This window comes from Synchiropus splendidus, chromosome 1 (genome assembly GCF_027744825.2).
Source record: "Synchiropus splendidus isolate RoL2022-P1 chromosome 1, RoL_Sspl_1.0, whole genome shotgun sequence".
NCBI classification, from domain to species: domain Eukaryota; kingdom Metazoa; phylum Chordata; class Actinopteri; order Syngnathiformes; family Callionymidae; genus Synchiropus; species Synchiropus splendidus.
This window is the reverse complement of record NC_071334.1, coordinates 20,672,511-20,689,721: the sequence shown is the minus strand read 5'-3', so window position 1 is coordinate 20,689,721 and position 17,211 is coordinate 20,672,511. Positions and strand designations below refer to the sequence as shown.

General features: G+C 42.5%; 2 protein-coding genes across 3 annotated transcripts; both read left to right on the top strand.

The window, feature by feature from the left end:
* Positions 1 to 1,018: 1,018 nt before the first annotated feature.
* LOC128751746 (uncharacterized) lies at positions 1,019 to 3,305 on the top strand. Of its 2 annotated transcripts, none has more exons than XM_053852942.1 (6): positions 1,019 to 1,154; positions 1,261 to 1,500; positions 1,872 to 2,123; positions 2,364 to 2,465; positions 2,534 to 2,568; positions 2,914 to 3,305. In XM_053852942.1, the coding sequence occupies exons 1-6, from the start codon at positions 1,106 to 1,108 to the stop codon at positions 2,932 to 2,934; spliced, it is 699 nt and encodes a 232-aa protein (XP_053708917.1). In that variant the 5' UTR covers positions 1,019 to 1,105; the 3' UTR covers positions 2,935 to 3,305. The 2 variants fall into 2 exon arrangements, with proteins under 2 accessions (XP_053708917.1, XP_053708915.1); XM_053852940.1 differs by having other exon boundaries at positions 1,261 to 1,557.
* Positions 3,306 to 4,096: 791 nt separating this feature from the next.
* Positions 4,097 to 15,715, top strand: hdlbpa (high density lipoprotein binding protein a). Its single transcript, XM_053853022.1, has 28 exons — positions 4,097 to 4,185; positions 5,408 to 5,478; positions 7,444 to 7,559; positions 7,623 to 7,786; positions 8,401 to 8,616; positions 8,713 to 8,919; positions 9,002 to 9,217; positions 9,299 to 9,505; positions 9,576 to 9,683; positions 9,761 to 9,865; positions 9,965 to 10,043; positions 10,118 to 10,257; positions 10,344 to 10,448; positions 10,526 to 10,639; positions 10,827 to 10,913; positions 10,990 to 11,121; positions 11,262 to 11,480; positions 11,587 to 11,808; positions 11,872 to 12,090; positions 12,174 to 12,312; positions 12,386 to 12,534; positions 12,611 to 12,715; positions 12,794 to 12,928; positions 13,006 to 13,149; positions 13,247 to 13,426; positions 13,602 to 13,718; positions 14,114 to 14,251; positions 14,445 to 15,715. Exons 3-28 carry the CDS (start codon positions 7,484 to 7,486, stop codon positions 14,532 to 14,534), a joined length of 3,813 nt encoding a protein of 1,270 aa, XP_053708997.1. The 5' UTR covers positions 4,097 to 4,185; positions 5,408 to 5,478; positions 7,444 to 7,483; the 3' UTR covers positions 14,535 to 15,715.
* Positions 15,716 to 17,211: the final 1,496 nt, after the last annotated feature.

Sequence of the window (17,211 nt, the reverse complement as noted above, 5' to 3'; positions counted from 1 at the left end):
ATCACGTGGTGCCAAAGCTAATGTGAATTTCCATTGTTTGATGTTTTGACGCTGAACTAATCTGATGCCAATTATAATGTCTTCAGTGCATGTGTATTACTTCCTGTTGTTATCTTCTGCCCCTTTAGTGGGTCACTCATGTCACAGTGTTTGACATGAAGCAACCACTGAGGAAAGATAAGATTGCACAGGCCTCATGGAGATAACCTTTCCCCCATACAATTAACCGCGTTCCTTCTAAACAGTGCATGTATAATGTAATTATGATGACTATGCCATCACAATGAGATAAAGATTTTTTTTAAAACTCACAGCACTTGATGAATGCAAGCAGACTCGATCATACTCAACTATAAAAAGACGTGTCGGCTCTAGACCCAGAAATGTGCTGACAGTATATGCTGGATTAGGCTTTAAACTACATATACACCTTGATCAGACCACTCTATATTTTGTACATAAATGATTGGGATAGAATAGTAACTGTTACATTTCTGATTCATGACTGCAATGATTTCTTGTGGAAGCCAGACATTAAACTATAACAGAAGTTAATGTCTATTTAACTGTCTTAGCACACAGGCGGTTTTCATGAGTCTGACTCTTTTGTGTGAGGAACAACAACATTCATGGAACCAGGGTGCTTGAGATATGCCAGCATAAATATTGATTTATTGATTGTTTTGATACTTTACCTCTTTCCTTATTTGTTCTCCACATCCATAGTAAACTGGTCATTGATATCTTCAGAGCTCTTTAATCAATTGTGGTCAGACAGTTAGTGACTTGTGTGTGAGAATCATAGAATGTTTTCAATGACCAACTAAAGGCTGGAGTTTTAATCCACAGAGTAAGATGTTATAGTATTTGTTATAGTTAAAATATCAGAATGTCATAATGTAGCGGAGGAGCTTCAGAACTTTCCTTTTTTACACCTCATTACAGTCATCTGCTACTCCAGTCATGTCATTGCTAAAGACGAGTGATACATTGAGGCCACTTCCTTATTCGTACGAACCACAGACTGAACCACCCAAAATATAAAAGTTGAAGTATTCTGAGTTGAGGAACTAAAGTCTCATTTCTTAACATAAGACGATCAACCATGTCAGTCAGACGCGTATCTCTTCTGGTGATTTTGCTCATCTACACGGGTAAGAACGTCAAACACCACCTCAGACAGCTTCAAGGGTCTGATGCTTTGGTTTCAACTGTTTGAGGGCAATCTTTGACAATTCTCTTCACATTGTCTCTTCACAGCAGCAACAGAGCAAGCTTTTCTCTCTGTTCTGGAAGGAGTGGAAGTCACTCTCCCATGTAACAGTCTAATGCCTGGCCATGTATCCTGTGACGGAAATGACTGGCTTCTTGATGGAGAAACCTTCACAGTGCTGGTCAGCAGAGGAAGCGTTATCGTTGATGTGGACCGACTGAGTGTGACCCCAGACTGCTCACTGGTTATCAAGGCGGTGAAGACTGGAGATGTTGGATCTTACTACTGTAATCACTCACTATCAAATAGGAACAGTCCTGAGGTGTATCTGTCCGTGGTCACCAGTGAGTGTTGCTTCACATCTATGAAGGGAACTTTGTGCTTCTTCAAGCTTCTTGTTTTTCTTCACACACAGCCAGTTTTGACACTCACACACCACTCTTTTGCATTTAATTTCCCCAGATCTTCTTCACACGCCTGCATATCTTCTACTTTAGTGTCACATCTATGAAGTACTTTAATGAGGCTAAGAACACCACTTTCTCATCTCATCTCAGAAAACCCACTTTTTTGCTTTAGTTCTTTCTGTCTCCTAGAGTGATAGATGAACAGACTGATGTTGGTTCTTTCTGCTAACCCTTCTTCTGATGTCCTCTAGTGACTCGCTTGGAGACTCCATATGACACGACTCTGACCTGTCAGGTGTTCACTTATTGGAACTGCGTTGAGAAGGTTCAGTGGCATGTGCAGGGTCAACATGTACTTGATGGTCACCCGGGGTTGGAGACCACATTGTCCTCCTGCAAAGCTGTGGTTCATTTTCCTTCTTCATCCTTCCTGAAGAAGAAAACCTTCACATGTCAAGTCTCAGATGACAAAAGAACTCAGGAGTTCTCCTTCATTACGGCAGGTGAGACTGATCTTGTAGGCTCTGACCTCCTTGTTTGAAACTTGCTAATATAGTTATCAAAGAACTGTCAGCATGTTGGGTTACCTACCTTACCCTGCCTGTTGACGTAAGATTTCACAGTGAAAAACTTTCAATTGACACATTGCCTTTATACAGTACATCTGACATAACTCGACCACCTTTGCGGGTTTTCAAAACTTGTGATGCTTTATGACTTTCACACGATGATTTTCCCTTCAGTTCCCAGCGACTCATCTGTTGTGGTCTACTTGATGCTGACGATGCATGCGGCTGAAATTCTTCTAGTCACTGTGGTTATTGCCCTTCTCATTAGAGTGATACGTGAGTAACTGTTTTAAGTGCGTAACGTCAGTTCTGGTGGAAACGCTAACAAATATTTGACTTTTTAGGAAATCAAAGATCCCATAACAACGGCCCATTGAGAGTGAGTCATCCTTTATTTCTTGTTACTTCTACTACTACCATGTACTGTTGTCCACAGTTATACTACTGATGATATTGCAGCAATGATATTGAGAGGCTGATGATATTGTGTTGATATGATGCGTGATATGATGAAATGCCGATGCTGATGGACTTGGAGGAGTGATGATGGTGACGATGATAATGATGATGTGATGAAGAGTAAGGGGTGACGATGATGGATGTTGGACTTGTTGATTCTTGGAGAGATGCAGAAACATGCCTGGGGGTGATGATGATGGTGACGATGATGATGATGATTCTACGTCTATTCTACTTCTGCATTATTTTATTCTTCCTCTTAAAGGCCCATTGCGTAATTGAGTGAACTGGAGAATGCTGCCTGCTGAAAAGCCTCTGGACAAGATTATGGCCACAAGTCAAGATTTTTTGGCACCATTGAGGAATGTTTCAATGCTGATTTCTAACCATGTAGTATTTCAAATAATCTGGAAAATAGACCTCTATGCACCTCCATGACTCTCAGGTTTAGAGAACCTCATTCAGGTCAGAAGATTTGCTCAGCCACTGGATTCCAGCATCCATCTTGTATTTTGTTTGTCTCATTCATTCCTTCATTATGTGCTGTGGTGTGCTTCATCAGGCGACTTTCCCTTTATCTGTGCATACTCCATGACATTGTAAAATTACCTTCATACGTTGTCAGGTGTGGGGTTCTTAACCTGGCCCACAGGAATGAGAAATACATGAATGCAATAACTGTTTTTTTTTTTTTTTTTTTTTCATTTTGGTTAATAATAAAGTTTTAGTTTTGTTTTAATAAAAATCTTGTCATTTCTTCTTCTTTTATCATCATATAATATATTGTCTTAACTCCCTGGTCAGCATCAGCAACACAGCACTGGTTTTCATTCTGCCTTTTAAACAGAACCTTTGGGAGAGAGCTCCTCCTCGACAACAAATGATCCCTTTGGTGTACTGCAAGGCTCAATTTTAGCGCCAATATTTTCGATTGATGTAGTCCCTCTTGGTCAGAATTGAACTTGAAAGTCACAATGTGCAATTATTTTGCAGACAACACACACATACGACCTAATCGCCGACTCTCAGTGTCCTGTTGCTGCTGATTTAGCCATGATCAGTTGCATGGCCCTAAATTTTCACCAACTAAATAGAAAATCAGAAATCATTGTCCTCCAAATTTCAATACCCCCTAATTCATCTGCACCAGAACATGCATTTTCAACCTACAACATCACAACACCCAATTCGCTTCTCTGCGTTGACTGTGCGCTTTAAATTTGACCAATAACTTTTAATTCTATGAACGATCCAGACCCCAGCTACAATTTTATTTTATTGCCTGTCTTAGATATAAATTCCCAACGCGCTCAACATGGACACAAGCCCCGAGTTGAATGTAAAAGTTCACGTGAGAGGCCTTCAGGAGTTTAGTGATGACGTGAGACATGTGTAACCGGACTCCTCTGCGTGACGTGGCAGCACGCGGTTGGCTGACGGCGCTGGTATATATCAACCAGACTCCAATCCCACCTTCTCGCCAGTGGAATTTCATCTCAGCTTCTGCACCTTCTGGGCAGACGAGAACATAAAATAAGTACGTATTCTACCGTTGTTTGGCTTTTGCAGATTTTGCAGACGTGTAGTTGCTGATTTCTACCCTAGCAGGAACAAGCGAAGCAGTATTAATGGGTGTTCGGGCGACCGTCGGGAGTTTATGGTCTGGCCTGACTCCGTGTCAACTGAATGCCTACGTGGACTTAGCGAGCTAGCGGTGGCTACATTCTAAACTTGTACTTTACAGTATATGCCCCGTGCTTTATCACATTTGACGTGACTGTTACCTGTTTTGGTGGCTCATTTTCAGTCTTGCTCACTCGCCTCGTGTATTTAGTTCCCGTATCACATCCAAGGCGATCGCGTGGAAGTTGTAAACCTTGCGTTTGTCCATTAGCCGAGCAGCTACGTGTCACAGTCGCAAAGTTTTTAGCAACTTTGCTAACCAGCTGGGGGATCGCGTGAGATGGATTTTTAAATCCAAGGTCACGCTTCTTTTTCTGAGGGATACCTTTTATATGGTGACATTGGAATCGTAGTTCTTTCGATAGATATGCATTTTGATGCATGATTCTCGCGTCGTTTATGGCTAGCCAACACGCGTTTGGCGACAGTTAGCATTCATAACCGTGGTGATGTGTCGTTGCCAGCTGTCAGGCTAGTTAACTTGATATCTTCTTAACTAGCACTCACACTACCCGGCTCCTTAAATCCCTAATCTGGGATTTGGATGTGTCTTTATTGTCTGCTGGCCCGGCGAGCTGTCCTGGGGTTCGCTGCTAACGAAAGCTCACCGGCAGGATGACACGGTCTCGCCTACAGTGCTCGTTTTTATTTGTATTTTTTTGCGGTTGTGCCCATGTCTCTCGTCTGGAATGTGATTGTCCGTGGGAATACAGTTTATGTATTTGAACGTGATGCTAAGTTTAGTGTCGATGTTTGCTGACGTGTTCAACTTAATTTTAGCACGGTTGTCTATCTCGAACAGGGTCGTCGGTATTTTATAATCCAGCAATTTTGTCTCGTCCTCAAGGAATTACGTCTGTAGCCTTATTACTCAAGTTATTAATTTTGATGACGTCTGCTCACAGAACGTGGCAGTAACATGAACCTATGCCAGCACACACACACGCCTAGTAAAATAATATTGTTTGAAAGTACACTCAACCTCACTTAACCTTAAATTTGTTGGACTTGTAGAACTAATGGATAGGCTTGTTTGTGACTGCTGTTTACGCCTTTTTGATTTGTTATGTCTACAGGCAAAAGCTGGCAGGCTGACGAGAATTGCACCTTTACAGGACGGATTATCTGGTAACTGACCATTTAGCTGGTATGTATTTCCTGTTTAATGGGAGTCTTATTCACTGTTTTGTAAAAGTTTCCTTTGTGAAATGACAATTAATTGCTTTGGCTTTTATTTGCCTGCTTTTTTGGGGGGTGCTTTCGACATATTCAATCAAATTCACCCCCACTTGAACCGTGTTGTGTTCTGTTATCTAACCAGATCATTTTTTTCTCCTGGTCCCTTGTTCCATTGATGAACTTTAACCGCCTTTTTACCATTTATCACATCTTAAATTAATTATATGTTAATGCTCAAAATCGTGCCTAGACTTGGAAAAATGAACTGGTGTTTGGTGGAAAAGCGTCAAGTTTATGAAACCTGACAAGAAAGAGGCCTCAGTAAGGGTGTTCTGGAGCATGTCAAGTTGTAAATGGAAACCTTCTCTTCTAATCAACATTCAAATGTATGTTGGTGGGGAGTATGTTGATTTCTTTCATATTGCGTAGACTAGAGCTATCACAATATCAGATTGTTTTTTACTTCATTATCATGGGCAAAAAATGTCACGATAATGGTATCGCAATATCAACAATAATTCGTATTCATCTTTTGCTTTATTTATGCTGCTTTCTCCGAAGTCACCAAAGGAGAGAAAAGACAAACTCCAGTGACATGCCTTCAAAAATCAATTGAGACCTGATTATAGCTGTTATGTTTCCTATTTGTGCAAGTTGCTCTCTGCTGTCACAACATCTTGATGAGTGTGAAGGTGGGAGGACAGGTTGCAGATACTTTAGCTCACCATCTCACTTTTTGCGAACTGGCATGTCATCAAACTTGCCCGCTGACTGAAGTGGAACACACTGCGTGTGGGCCATGTCGGCAATGTCTCCTAGTCATTACTGAAGGCTGCAGTTATGTGTTAACTAGCATTGCAACCAAAGATGTCGAATTCAGTCTGAGGCATACTGTTAACACAATATTTTCATTTGTGCATTTTTGATACAACATTAAAATGTGTTTTTTAATATCATGGTAAATTTAATCATTAATGCTGGTTTACTGTCATACCCCAAGCATTTAGCAATGATTTTCTCACTAAATAATACTTCAGTTTGTGATTGACTGGTGGACAGGATCTATATTTCTATGTTACAGAACCCTACAACCCTGAACAAATAAACTAATTAATTAATTAATTAATTGGTCTCATACGGAAATCAGGTAATAGTGGTGGTGGACTGCATGAACACTTGAATCTGAACATACACAAGTGTTGTCAGGTAAATCCTCTTAACCTTATAACCCACTTGTGTCGCTACAGTACTTGAAATAGCTTGAGATGACAGCGACTCTAGTTAAACAGGTTTTTCTTCTCTCGACGTGGGATGCCATACTCGTGTTTTCAGAGGTTTAGTGCTGTTGTCACCATTGGTGCATGAGGGAAAATATGATTATGCTGCTCCAAACATGGTGGCTCTTGATAAAGGTAGATTAGATGAACAGTAAATCACAAAGTCCACTTATGATAAGCTTGTTTACTGTGCGTTGGCAAGTGACCACTGAGACAATGAAAGCTGGGCTGCGTCTGACAAATACTTGGTGCAGTTATTAATGAAATGAAACATTTAAAAAGTATATCTCTTAAAATGCGAGACTTTTGTTATAGAACGTTTTCTTTCTTGCTTTTTTTTCAGTTTGTCTTTTTGATGTGCTAGTACATCAACTATGCAAACATGTTTTTGACTCCTTAGTTTGGTTTTGTTAATCCATTTTGGATAATTAGTTAACATGTACAACTGTTGGAATGTTTATTTCATAAAATTTGAAAGGTTTGCTCACTGAAAATGGCAAACGTACAAAAAAACACTGAACTGTGTTTAGGAAAATGCATAAAGGGGAGGGGGAAAAATCAATGAAATAATTGATGTTGTTAAACTTCAATATTTGAACCCTCTAGTAGAACTAATAACAGAATAGAAAGTAAAAAAAAAATGTTTTCTGTTTCAGTGGCACACTCGGACTCTGTGTTTGACGTGGGATTTTAACCATGAGCTCAGTCGCTGTACTTACGCAGGAAAGCTTTAATGAGCACCGTATTGGGCTCATGCCAGAGCAGAGTGGTGGTAAGTGTTCAACGTTTTACTTGAAAACCAGAGGCTTCAAGTAAATGTGTTTCCTGTGCTCAGCTGCTGTGGCAGGACCCAGTGCAGGAGAGGAGGATGCTCCTCCCACCTATAAGGATGCCTTTCCACCTCTGCCCGAGAAAGCAGCCTCACCCGTGGGCACCCAGGAAACCACCAATGCCTGGACGAATAAAATCCGTCCTCTCAAGTCATCTGTAATTACCCAGGTATGTCGACATATATTCTTTAACACAGTTGACACCGTTATCGTAAAAGTGAAATCAAGAAAAAAAAGTACTGAATTAAAATATAAATTTTAAATATTTGCATTAGCAGAGAGGCTGTTCTTCATACTACCCAAATCGTGATGCATAAAGTGGACTGCTAGAATGATGCTCACTGGCAACCATTAAAGAAATGGCTTCTCCTCAATTAGTGTGCTAGAGCAGACATGCTTTGACCATGTCAATTGATTTTATAAATTCATATTAAAATGATTGTTCCCCCTTGTTCAACCTGAGCAACCAACTCTTAAGAGGCCACTTATGCACAGTGGTAAATGGGAACGTTCAAAAACAGAACCCACCATTGCTCCATCGAGCTGACCTTGTAAACCAGAACCAAGAAACTTGCTAGTCAGAAAGGAGCTGTTTTTCCTCAAGTGTTTTCAATTATATTGGAAGAACTACAGAGCAATGTATAGACAGGGTAGTTTGTGATCACTCCCCACTGATTGCCACTTCCACTTATTTTAAAAGTGAACCATCAGAATATTGGTGTTAGTCTTTGAGTGCAACTACAGCAGGTCCTCACTTAACATCATCACTATCTTGGGAATCAGGTTTTCCACGTGCCACTGGAGGAGCGCAAGTTCAAGGACATCAACCAGTTTGGGGAGGGAGAACAAGCAAAGGTCTGTGTTGACATCATGCACAAGACTGGAGCCCATCTGGAACTCTCCTTGGCAAAAGATCAGGGTCTCTCTATTATGGTTTCTGGAAAACTGGATGCTGTGATGAAGGCCCGTAAGGAGATTGTGTCCCGACTGCAGACTCAGGTAAGAAAGACCAAGCATTAGTGCCTTACAATAAGTACGGATAATCTCTTCATTGATTGTCATTTATGTCATATTGTACATGTTTTATCATCACAGGCTTTAGCTTCTGTGGTCATCCCGAAGGAACACCACCGCTTTGTTATTGGCAAGAATGGGGAGAAACTGCAGGAGCTTGAGCTCAAGACAGCCACCAAAATCCAGATCCCACGGCCTGATGACACCAGCAACCAAATAAAGATCTCTGGTACTAAGGAGGGCTTGGAGAAAGCAAAGCACGAGATCTTGTTGATTTCAGCTGAACAGGTGACCCATGTGCTGTTTGGCAAATATGCTTTTATAACATCTGGATGTGGTGTTTACCCCTTTTTTTTATTGCTGCTTCAAGGACAAGCGTGCTGTTGAAAGGGTGAACATTGACAAGGTGTTCCATCCCTTCATCACCGGTGCCTACAATAAGTTTGTAGTGGAGATGATGCAGAAAACTGGTGCCCGAATCAACGTCCCACCTCCAAGTGTCAACAAAACCGAGATCGTCATCACCGGGGAGAAAGACCAGGTCGCCCTTGCTGTGGCTAAGATCAAGGAGATTTGTGAAGAAAAGGTCTGGTGATGCTGTGTCTGATTCATTTTGCATGTTAAAATGAAGACTTTGGTTTTGATTGAAGCATGTGATTCTTTGCAGAAAAAGAACACTACCACCATTGCAGTGGAGGTGAAGAAATCTCAGCACAAATATGTGATTGGCCCGAAGGGAAACACCCTGCAGGAGATCTTGGATAGAACTGGTGTGTCGGTTGAGATCCCACCATCTGACAGTAGCTCAGAGACTGTCATCCTTCGTGGGGAGCCAGACCGCCTAGGTCAGGCCCTCACTGAAGTTTATGCGAAGGTAAACTTATCCCATGATGATCGCAACGTGCTCAAAGCGTTGGTTACTTATTTTTCTATTGTTTTTTCAGGCGAACAGCTATACAGTTTCATCTGTGACAGCTCCTTCTTGGCTTCACCGCTTCATTATTGGCAAGAAGGGGCAGAACTTGGCCAAGATCACCCAGCAAATGCCCAAGGTTTGTGAAAAGCATCATCCTGGTTGATGTTGTCTGAACACGGATGTCTCCTTCATTGTGGATTGTTTTGTGTACAGGTGCACATTGAGTTCACTGAGGGGGAGGACAAAATCACCCTGGAGGGTCCCACCAAAGATGTGCAGATGGCTCAGACCCAGATCGAAGCCATTGTTACGGATTTGGTGTGTAACTTTGTTTCTTGTGCAAACAAGATGTTTAAAATGGGGTTCTTGAAGAGGGTAATGATTATGCAAATTTGTTAATTTTGTTTTTCTTCAAAGGTGAGTCGTATGGACTACACAGAAATCAGTGTTGATCCCAAATTCCACCGGCACTTGATAGGAAAAGGGGGTGTGAACAGTAAGTGCTCTGTCATCTATCGAGCCAAAACATGGATTGATGTTTTCCTTAGTTGTTTATTGATGTGTTTACAGTCAACCGAATCAAAGAGCTACACAAGGTTACAGTCCGTATCCCTCCTGACAATGAGAAGAGCAACCTGATCCGCATTGAGGGGGATCCTCAGGGTGTGCAAGAAGCCAAGAAGGAGCTGCTTGAGCTTGCGTCACGCATGGTTTGTACAGTGATACTGATAGCGAGCTGTGCTGGACAGTCAGGCGTAATCTCTCTCTGATGAATATTCTTGTACCTTGTTTTCAGGAGAATGAGCGTACAAAGGACCTGATCATTGAACAGCGTTTTCACAGAGCCATCATCGGCCAAAAAGGGGAGAAAATAAAAGAAGTGCGGGACAAATTCCCAGAGGTGTGTATGAATCCTGAGCTAGTAGAGAGTTCACCCGCCAGTGTCACTCATAGGTGTTATTAATTTCACGTGGGCAGGTCATCATCAACTTCCCCGACCCAGCACAGAAGAGTGACATTGTTCAACTTCGGGGCCCACGCACTGAAGTGGAGAAATGCTCCAAGTTTATGCAGAAGATGGTGGCTGAAATGGTAATGTGGAACTTTGTTTTGCTAATGCTCCTCATGTATTTAGTTTTGAATTTGAATGCATGGGGTTTATGTCTAAAACTTTATGTGAGCATGAAGTCAATGCCAACAGCAACATGATTCAGTTTATTTAAATCAATATTAACAATATCAATATTAACCAAGATTTTGTTTCCCCCCCCCACAATAGGTTGAGAACAGCTTCTCTGTCTCAGTCCCCATCTTCAAACAGTTCCATAGAAACATCATTGGAAAAGGAGGATCAAACATTAAAAAGGTGATGCAATGTCTACCTGGCTGTTAATGTCTTGGTGTATATCTTCAAGTCCTAATTTTCCCTCATGACATTCTAGATTCGTGAGGAAACTAACACAAAGATCGACCTCCCAGCTGAGAACAGCAACTCGGAGATGATCGTCATCATAGGAAAAAAGGCAAACTGCGAGGCTGCACGAAACCGGATCTTGGCAATTCAGAAAGAGCTGGTAGGTACCAAAATTGCATTTCTTGGTGTGTACTGTTATTGATATGCAGAGCTAGATGACAAGTGGTTTTGTTATTTGTAATATTCATTGTCTAGGTTGAACACCAAATATATGCTCATGCTTAGTTTGTTTCGTTTCAGGCCAACATCACTGAGATGGAGGTGTCAATTCCTTCCAAGCTGCATAACTCCTTGATTGGTACCAAGGGACGTTTTGTGCGCTCCATCATGGAGGAGTGTGGTGGCGTGCACATCCACTTCCCCACTGAGGGCTCAGGAATTGACAAGGTGACCATCCGTGGTCCTGCCGAAGATGTGGAGAAAGCCAAGCAGCAGCTACTTGCCCTGGCTGAAGAAAAGGTATTTATTTTGAAAGAACTGGATGCGGAACTACATAAATTATGTCATTTCCTTAAAAACTGGTGTCTCTTAAAATGAACTGTGATGTGTTTTTTCTTTTTCGAAGCAAACAAAGAGCCACACCGCTGAACTTCGTGCCAAGCCGGAGTATCACAAATTTCTCATTGGCAAAGGTGGTGGAAACATCCGCAAGGTTCGCGACAGCACTGGGGCCAGGATCATTTTTCCCACTGCTGAGGACCAGGATCAGGAGCTCATCACTGTGATTGGCACTGAAGAGGCTGTGCGGGAGGCCCGCAAGGAACTGGAGGAACTCATCAAGGGCTTGGTGCGTGTCAAAACAAATACTGTTTTGTATCCTGTTGCTAACGAATCTTGTATTTGATTACAGGACAATGTAGTTGAGGATACAATGAATGTTGATCCTAAGCACCACCGCTACTTTGTGGCTCGCCGCGGTCAGGTCCTCCGGGAACTTGCTGATGAGTATGGCGGGGTGATGGTGAGCTTCCCTCGTACAGGGACCATGAGTGACAAGGTCACCCTTAAAGGAGCCAAAGAATGCGTGGAGGCAGCTAAAAAGCGCATGCACGAGATCGTGGAGGATTTGGTGAGTTGTTTTAATTTTGAAATGATTGTCGTCACATTTTGCTAAGACGTTCCTGATTTTTTTTTTTTTTTTTGTCTTGATAGGATGCCCAAGTGATCATGGAGTGTGTGATTCCTCAAAAGTTTCATCGCTCCATCATGGGTCCTAAGGGCTCACGGATCCAGCAGATCACCAGAGATCACAATGTCCAAATTAAGTTCCCAGAGCGAGAGGACTCTCAAGGTTGAGACTAAATCCTATTGAAAAGTCATGGATGCTGTTTTTTTTTTTTTAAACTTCTGACTTGCCATTTCAGTTGCTCCTGTTGAGCCATCTTTCCAAGAGAATGGAGAAGCAAATGGTGAAGTGAAGGAGCCTCTTGATCCAAATGCACCCAAAAAGTGTGACATAATTGTGATCTCTGGACGCAAAGAGCGTTGCGACGCTGCTGTGGAGGCTCTCAAGGTCAATTGTTTTCTGAAGCACAATCTAAATTTTATCATTGCTGAATGATCCATAACCTATTATACCTCTTCTTCAGGCTTTGGTTCCGGTCACTGTGGAGGTGGAAGTGCCTTTTGACCTACATCGTTACATCATCGGGCAGAAAGGAAGTGGAATCCGCAAGATGATGGATGACTTTGAGGTGTGTGATTGACTGCTCGGTCAGCTGTTGACGCAAGAGAGTACTTTGTTTTCCCTGGAGTGACGTCTGTGTCTTCAGGTTAACATTCAAGTGCCTGCTCCGGAGCAGCAGTCTAACCAGATTGCCATCACCGGCTTGGCTAGTCACCTTGAGCGCGCAAAAGCAGGACTGCTGGAGCGTGTCAAAGAGCTGGAGGCTGAGCAGGAGGACCGGGTTAGTGCAGTGCAAGACTCCTGACTAAACAACGTGTGAGCAGTGAGTGTAAACGTCAAATGTTGTGACAAATCTAGGAACTCAGGAGCTTCAAGCTGACCATCACTGTGGATCCCAAGCATCACCCAAAAATTATTGGCCGCAAGGGTGCAATCATTACTAACATCCGCACTGAGCACGATGTCAACATCCAGTTTCCCGAGAAGAACAATGAGAACCAGGTATGGATGGATCTATTTGTACTTCATAATGTGTCAACAGTCTTAATTCGACTTGAACTTAATGTTGAAGCCCACGATGTTGGTTGTCTACCCGCAGGATCAGATTACTATTACAGGGTATGAGCACAAAGCCATCGCCGCAAGAGACGCCATCCAGGCCATTGTGGATGAACTGGAGGAAATGGTCTCTGAGGACATCACTTTGGACAGCAGGGTCCATGCTCGCATCATTGGAGCCCGCGGCAAGGGCATCCGCAGGATCATGGACGAGTTCAAGGTGGAGCGTCATTCTGAAGTCCTCTTTGTACTTGGTGCACAGTGGTTGGATGACTGTACCAGTAGTGTGCTCATTTATATTGCTTACAAGTTCGAGTAAACATAATGTTGGTTATCACTTGTATGTTTAAGTATATTCAATCAAGTAATTCCTTATATTCCTGTATTCCTTTCAGGTTGATCTCAGGTTTCCCCAGAGCGGAGCTGCAAACCCAGACCTGGTGACAGTCACTGGTCGACCTGAGCTTGTGGATGAAGCCATTGATCACCTCCTTAACCTTGAAGAGGAATTTGTAAGCGCTTTATTCTCTAACTATAAGCACTGGTAGCCTAATCCAGTTTATCATGTTGAAGTTTCATGAATATTTTTTATTCCTTTTTTTATCTTATCATAAAGTCTTCACTTGTGATTTCCTGTCATCTTAGCATATTTAAATTTTCCAAAGCATTTAGATGTAACATTTACACCACTACAACAAATTAAAAAAAAAAAAGTGAATGAGAGCTCTCATCTGAACGATTGCATCTTATGGGTGAAGAAATTTAGATTTTATTTCATGTTATGGTGGACTACAGAAGGGTTGACTTCATTATCTCATGACTATTGGTTTTTGATTGAAATTTGGCAACATTTGTAACAGGGTGTGTTCATTGGTCTTTCATAAACATGTTGGGTCCATTTCAACAGATGGCTGATGTTGTGGAGAATGAGGCCAAAATGGCTTACATGAGGCCTCCGGGGGGAAGTGCTTCTGCTGCGTCAAATGACCAACGTGGCCCGTCCAAAGGCTTCGTGGTGAGAGAGGCTCCTTGGGCCACCGAAAAGGTGAGGAAAACATACCTTATGAAACTACTTGGCTTGAGTTAGTCGCTTTTCTAAAGAATAAAACAGTGAAAGCACAACCTGGACTAAATTAACGGAGTGTTCTTACTCCATATCTACATACTGCCGTACTTTTCTAACACAGATTAGAAAGTGAAATTTCATTTCTATTACTCACTTTGATTTCTCCTTCTAGGCCCCTGACATGAGCAGCTCTGAAGATTTCCCAAGTTTTGGAGCTCCAGTGGCGGCCAAGGCTTCCCCATGGGGGCCAAAGCGTTTCTAATCCATGCTGCTACAGATGGGCCCGCACACAATTGTCCCCACCCTCTCACCCCCCGGCCCCCAAAGCTCCGGACGCGGACTGATCGCTGACCCTTAAAGTCCTCAGTTAAAAAAGTTTTGTCCTTGCGTCTTCTTGCTCTGGCAGATTCACCAGTCTCAAAAGTGCTTTCAGGTCATGGATGAGTGAGTTTGTCTGCATCAATAATACTCAAGCTTATCACAGTTTGCAATCAAGTCCTAAAAGAAAAGCAGACCTTTAGTCTGGTTATTTCATTATCGTTTGAGCTGTTTTACCAAATTTAGTGGTGGCTGCACATCAGTGTTTCCTGACTGCCTCTTTCATAGTTGCCTTTGCAGGATGGGATCATGGGTTTGAACAACTGCTGCCTGCACAGCAACCTTTACAGTAACCTGTCCCTCTCTGCTGTAATCATGTAGCCAGTCTTGTCGTTTTAAGCACATGATTTTTGTCGTCTTCCGTGCTCCGTCACACGTCTCCACCAGCCGTGTCCGCCTCTGACATCTACCTTTCTTAGCCTTATGAATATGGGAGGAAAACTCTAATAAGTGGGGGTCATACTAGCATGTGCTGAACGGCACTCAAACTGCCAGATGCTTGGAGACGACGCCCAAACTAAACTTGTCACAACACTAGGTCTAGTGCTCTGATGCATCCAACCTCACACTAACTGTCAAAGAAAACTTCTGATGGTGATACGTGGATCTCTGTAAAACAAGTGTTAGAAACCTGTCCACAATCTCGTGCCAACTCTGGGTCTCGTGCTGTCCTGTGCTCTTCATCCTCAGTATTGGGTCAGTGTCCAGTCCATTTGTCTTCCAGCTGCTATGCAGATGTTCTGTTAAATAGCAATGGCCCCTCTTTTTGAGATCAGCCTTACAGCTAGAAGAGTACAAACCAGGAAGCCAAAGTTTCATGAATGACTACAAAATGTTTCCCTTTTTGGGGACATGTGCTGACCAGTTGTTCTTGAACCCGATGCTAGATGTGCAGTCTCAGCTCAGTTGCTGCTAATGCAAGATCTCCCAACCCCTCGCCCTGGTTTGGATCTTTCTAGTAACGAATGAAAGTTTATGCAAATCAAATTGAAACGAACGGTTAAGGATGAAACTGGTTAAGAAATTGTCCAAAAAAGCCAATAAAAATGGAAAATGGTTATCTTATTTGAAGTTTGCCTTGTTTCCTCTCAATCAATTCTCGGTATAATCCACACTGCATATTGTTAAAACGTTTTTCTTTTCTGCACTGTGCATTTGTTTCACAAGCAACATTGTAATGCCAGTATGTGTTTAGTTGGTATTTTCATGCCCTCTGATTTCTAAATGAAGTGCCAACAAAGCACAGTTAAATGTTATGTAACTTAATTTCATACTAAAATAATTTCAGAATCAAAACTTTATTAATCCCAAGGGAAATTCTATTCCTTACATGCTCTGTAGACAACATATCCCAATAAAATGAAATATTTTTTAGTAAGTGCAAAAAGCTGTACAAAAGAGCTTAGAAGCAATGTGCAAAAAAAAATGCAGATTCAGAACCTCCTGTGGCGCTCAGTCTTTGAGATGGGTAGTCTCAATCTGATGTTGTCCAGGATGCTCCTTAGTTTCAGGAGCATCCTTCTCTCCATGACCGTCTCTAAGGAGTCCAGTTTCACCCCCACCACATCACCAGCTTTGCGAATTAGTTTGTTGAATCTGTTCGTGTCCGCCACTATTCATTTTGAAGTGGAAGAAATTTATGTTGGCTTAAAGTTCTTGCATGATCATTTTCTGAATCAACAGGGACCTGTGAGAGGCAGGGAAACTGTAATTCAAACAAAACCCCTGGTTTTGAGTTCTCAACTGGGTTGAACATGTGCACTGGTCTTGCACATGGCAATAGTGCATGGCCACAAAGTCTATGACCATGCATCCAAGTCGCCACCCTCTCATCTGTTGATGAACACTGTAGAAGACCGTTCAAGCTCTGATAATCCATCTTAAAATACTTGCGCCAGCACCCAGGTGCTCCACTTCTTTCTCCCTCCTTTTGAAAAGCCACCAAGCACAGCCTCGGTGCTCCCCTCAGTGTGCCTGAATGTTTGCCTCGGTGCTCCCCTCAGTGTGCCTGAGTGTTTTAGAGCAGCGGGCTCTGAGCCATATTCATCTCACAATTACGATAATTTCCCGGCGATTGCTGGTGGCGAGAAAAGCAATTTTCCCGCCTTGTAATCGAGTCTGTCAGATTAAGATAACAGGTGATTGGAGGAGAAATTGTCTTTGCCAACTCTTCGGCGCTGGATCCAGCAGGCCTCAGGTGTCTGGGTGAGGATTCCCTCGAGGTCTAGTTTTTCCATTTAGGAAATTAAAGCAACTCTCGAGTTGTGGATTTGTGTCTGTGGGCATGTAGTCATGGTATTACCTGCTGTTGCTGCCATCTACATGAGCATCTCGAAGCAGTGAAGTGTCCTGTTATCTCTGGAGCTCAGTGGTGCGATTATACATGAGGAGAAGCAGCTGGTTCCTTTCAGCTGATCTCAAACTCCGCTGTCTTTTAGAGGTGAGCAAACGCACATTAATGTAGGACAGAAAAGGAAACGTCTCCCAAAGTAAGAGTAGTAACAGTTAAAATGTTTACTTAGCATAATTCTGGCCAAGATGAGCTTTTAAGGTGATTAAAA